General features: G+C 36.8%; 1 protein-coding gene across 1 annotated transcript; it reads right to left on the minus strand.

The window, feature by feature from the left end:
• Positions 1 to 961: 961 nt before the first annotated feature.
• Positions 962 to 2,138, minus strand: LOC112523282 (senescence-specific cysteine protease SAG39-like). The gene is made up of 2 exons (XM_025132812.1): positions 1,703 to 2,138; positions 962 to 1,554 (listed from the first exon to the last, which is right to left on the minus strand). Exons 1-2 carry the CDS (start codon positions 2,136 to 2,138, stop codon positions 962 to 964), a joined length of 1,029 nt encoding a protein of 342 aa, XP_024988580.1.
• Between the last annotated feature and the right edge of the window lie 2,032 nt (positions 2,139 to 4,170).

The following is a 4,170-nucleotide window of genomic DNA, read 5'->3' on the forward strand; positions in this document are numbered from 1 at the left end:
CGCTATAACTCCCGAAGAATTTCATTTGATAGGTGCAAATTTGTAAGAGATAAAACAATCAAATCATTTAGTCGTTCTTTCTTATCATCGGTCTAAGTTGTGAGCATATGTTTACGTTCCAAAAAACAATTGTGTAAATTCATCTCGATTAAAACATCTCTCATATTTATCTTATGTAACGGAAATTTAAGGCACATTTTACCATGCCTCCTCTAGGTTTACTCCATGACAAAGAACGAGGGGAAGAATCGACGAGGATGAATACCACACAGAAAAGTCAAGACCAGGCTCCCTAATGGAATGTTTAACCGATCCATTCTCTTACACGCCAGTCTAGGTCACATGTTGGATTTTAAGACACTTTTACATCAAGTGTGGAGAATAGTAGTTTTTAAAGACCAAAGTCAAAGGAACTGAGTATGTGGAACCTCATGTTTATTCTTCAAAAGAACCATTGAAGAAAGAAAAGAGGTTCCAATGTATATAAAGGGAAACCGGTCAAGACTAGCCGATGTTTGATTTTAACAAGAACGTTGAGAGAGCAATCAGCTCATGAAAACCGTAGACAAGTTAATGAAGAGGTGATTGTGAAGTAGACCAACCCTTTTCCCGAGACCTATGTATATAGAGGTATTATAAATGATGCAAATGAATTGGACTACCAAACCTAGACCTCTGGCATTTTCTTCTTCTTGGATCAAACCAAAATTTTAATTCGGACGGAATAAGTTGGGTTCAAGGTTAACACAATTGAACTTGGACCTGAACTCAAACCATGAAAATCGGATACGTAGACAATAGGCCTCAGATTACAATAATCAGACCCTTTCCATAGATTAGACTTACTATACACGAGTGTTGCATCACATATATTACAATGAACAGAATAAAAAGTGAACATTTTGGACTTCCCAAACAAATGCGTTTTGTTCAAGTTATAACTAGTATAATCTGGAAACACCTAAGCAGTTGGATACGATGAATCCATAGCTATTCCACATAGACCTTGTTTGGCACTAACATCTCTTTGCATCATTATGTATCCACCATCTCCCCAGCTGGCACCCCACGAGTTTTTAACCAACCAATACTTCATTCCATCATCAGTTACCCCATACCCAACTGCTGTAACACCATGATCAAGATCGGTTCCGCAATCCCCAGTAAAAATTCCACTTGAATAGAGCTGAAAAGCGTAGCCACTAGCATCAATGGACACAGATATGGGTTGATTGGCCACTGCCTGTAACAGTGCCTTTTCACTGTTGGCTGGAACTTTTTCGTACCCACTAATCTTGGCCGCATAAATTGCTTCCTCCTTTGTGTTGCAGGTTCCATCCGCTGCTTGATACGGGTAAGCTGCCTCAGTGTTGATGCCTTTGTTTTTTATTATAAATTCAAAGCCATCTTCCATCTCGCCACCCTCACATCCTTCATCTTCACCACTCCTGTCACAGTCCACTAGCTCTTGCTCAGAAAGTGAAATCAATTTTCCAGTACTGAGTTGAGTAATCCCTTCAGTAGCAGCTATAGTTGAAAACGCCCAACAGCTTCCTGTTGATTACAAAACACTAAATAAATATGCATGTATGTGTAGCCAAGAGTTGAAAAATCACTTGTTCATGTTGTGGTTTTTTTACTTTTTATTTTTTAATTATTTGTTATTTTTAAATATTCAACAACATTTCGTTAATCAACTTACCACATTGGCCTTGATCTTTAACTTGGGTAACAGCTCCTTTCTTTCTCCAATCCATGCTAGGTGGCACTACAGTCACATTTTCATACCTAAATGGTGTTGTTTGATCTAATTTTTTGTTTGTTGAAAACTTGTAACCATTACGAGCTGCTTTGAACTCTTCATTTGTTTGGTCCGCAAATGCGTTAGCACCTACTTTGTAAGGATGATTCCCACCACTGTTGAATGATTCTATGAATTCCATGTTGTCCTTAAATATCTTGAAGCGCATTTCCTTCTCTGTGTCATCTTTGTACACCCGTCCATAACGTACCATCCACATTTCATGTTTCTCTGACATGGACAAGTCACTTAACATGCGGCATGTGATCTGAGAAGACCAAATCCCTATGATAAGAAGAGAGGTGATAATAAACATTCTTTTGACAGTTGAACCCATTGGTTGCAGCTGGTTTGACACCTTCTCGATTAGTTTAAAGAACCCACAACTTGCAGGCTTTTGAGTGAGGAGGTGCCTTAAATGCATAACTCATGAGAAATATATAGGAAGAGATTATGACATGAATAACATTTTCAGGAGGAGGCAACTACTATGATGCAATTCAGAAAGCAACCAAGTCCGTGGAATGCAAGGCAAAAGTACGTTGGCTCAGACAATGCGTAGACGTTATTTTGTTTAACAGGAATAATGTCTTATGTGTGTTTTTTTAGATATATCCAATTACAACGTTTCCAACATCATATTTTTGTGGGCTCTTGGAAAAGGCCAGCTTTTGGCTCTAGTTTTGCTCTCATTAGAAATTTTGTCTGTTATGCTTGGCAATATTTCTGAATGGTTGTATCCAGTTGATAATGATATTCTTTTTAAGCATATAATAGTTATATATATCCCAAACTAAATCGCGCATACTTCTCGTCTTTGGCTTGAAACCTTGACTTCTAAAAGGTTGGGTGACTAGGTACACCGCTTGGCCAAAGGCCGACCTTCGGTCAATTCACGATGATATTCTTGGTAGACAGTACAATAGTTAGTTGTGCTGTTGATTCTAAGTTTCTGCTAGATGACCTGTATATGGGTCAATCTTTTTGAAAATTTCTACCAAGTTTAGCAAGAACTAAACGAAACTTTTGATGTCCGATCTCTTTTAATTTGTATTACCAACTAAATTCATCAAGTCAAAGTGGTGCTCCTGGTGATAAAGCTTATACAAAGCTTATAGAGTCTTTAATGGGATTAGATGATGTTCATCTCCCAATTAGAAGTAATAATTTGATTCAGGATCCTCTGTTAAAACTGTTTCTTCTTCTAGTTCTTTAAACAGAAGATACTGTACGTTGTGCTTTTGCTGCAAAGACTTTTGACGATAGAAAAGGCTATGAGAAATCCAAACTTCATTTGTAAACATTGTGGTGTTACTGGTGATACAATTGAGAGGTGTTTTAAGCTGATTGGATTTAATTTCCAAACGATGCATTTACCATTTATATGTGAACAGATACTTGGTAGGTACTCGTTCCATTTACATGCTTCTAATTCATGGTGATATCAACAAATGTTATTGTCATCATTTTCACGTATTGATATCCAATTTCTTAATTATCTCTTTCAGTTGTCATTTTGAAATAGATTATTGTTGTTCATCTTCTTAATTTAACAGATTGAGTATTACTGTTACCTTTATTGGCGGATTAATTACACCATACAAAGCAAACTCAAAATCCACATATGGAACATTCGCAAATATCGACACTTTTTGTTTTTTTTTATTGTGTTTCATGTAAGAGAACATTTACTAAAATTTTACATATATTGAGCATTGGTTGCAGGTCAAGTGGCCAATGAAGACACCAACTGATAGGGTTTCATTGAGCATACACTACAAGAAGAAACGGGATTTTTAGTAAATACTTTTGTCGTTGCTAAAAGTCCCTTTATCATCACGAACATTTTAAGCAACGACATGTCGTCGCTATAGGTTATGGCGGAAACATGTCAGTTGTACCATCTCCCTATACTATAAAGTGGCTAGTATTCATTTTTTCAACATTCTTATTTTATTTTCAAGTCGTAAAATTGGTCTAGCGTAATGATAAAAACAACTAATTAGAAGTTTTGGAGTTTAAAAAATCAATTAATTTAGTCAACTTTTTTCTATTAACTTGGATATTCAACCCGCTATGCGAGCCGACTAATTCCAGGGCGACCACTTGCTTTATAGATAGCCCGGAGTTACCGCATTTGAACCTCCGTGGCGATAAGGGGATTTTTATTCCTCTTTTGATTTGAATATGGGACCTTTTGACCACCTTTGGAGCCAAGCTCAAACCAACCAGACACCACCCTTGTGGTTTTTAGTCAACTTTTATGATTAGAAGCGGTTGACTTTGTTGGGATCAGCTTTGCCAGACATTTATAACTGTCAATACACAAAGTTAGAAAATTTGTAATGTCTTTATTGTCAACGGTTAAA

Source organism: Cynara cardunculus, assembly GCF_001531365.2.
Source record: "Cynara cardunculus var. scolymus isolate 2C chromosome LG 12, CcrdV1, whole genome shotgun sequence".
Taxonomy (NCBI): Eukaryota; Viridiplantae; Streptophyta; class Magnoliopsida; order Asterales; family Asteraceae; genus Cynara; species Cynara cardunculus.

Bases quoted from the DNA above. Each gene is read 5' to 3' on its own strand.
- LOC112523282 (XM_025132812.1), bottom strand. From the start codon at position 2,138: ATGGGTTCAACTGTCAAAAGAATGTTTATTATCACCTCTCTTCTTATC. The intron at 1,555-1,702 runs GTAAGTTGATTA...TGTAATCAACAG, and splicing joins TAAAGATCAAGGCCAATGTG to GAAGCTGTTGGGCGTTTTCA.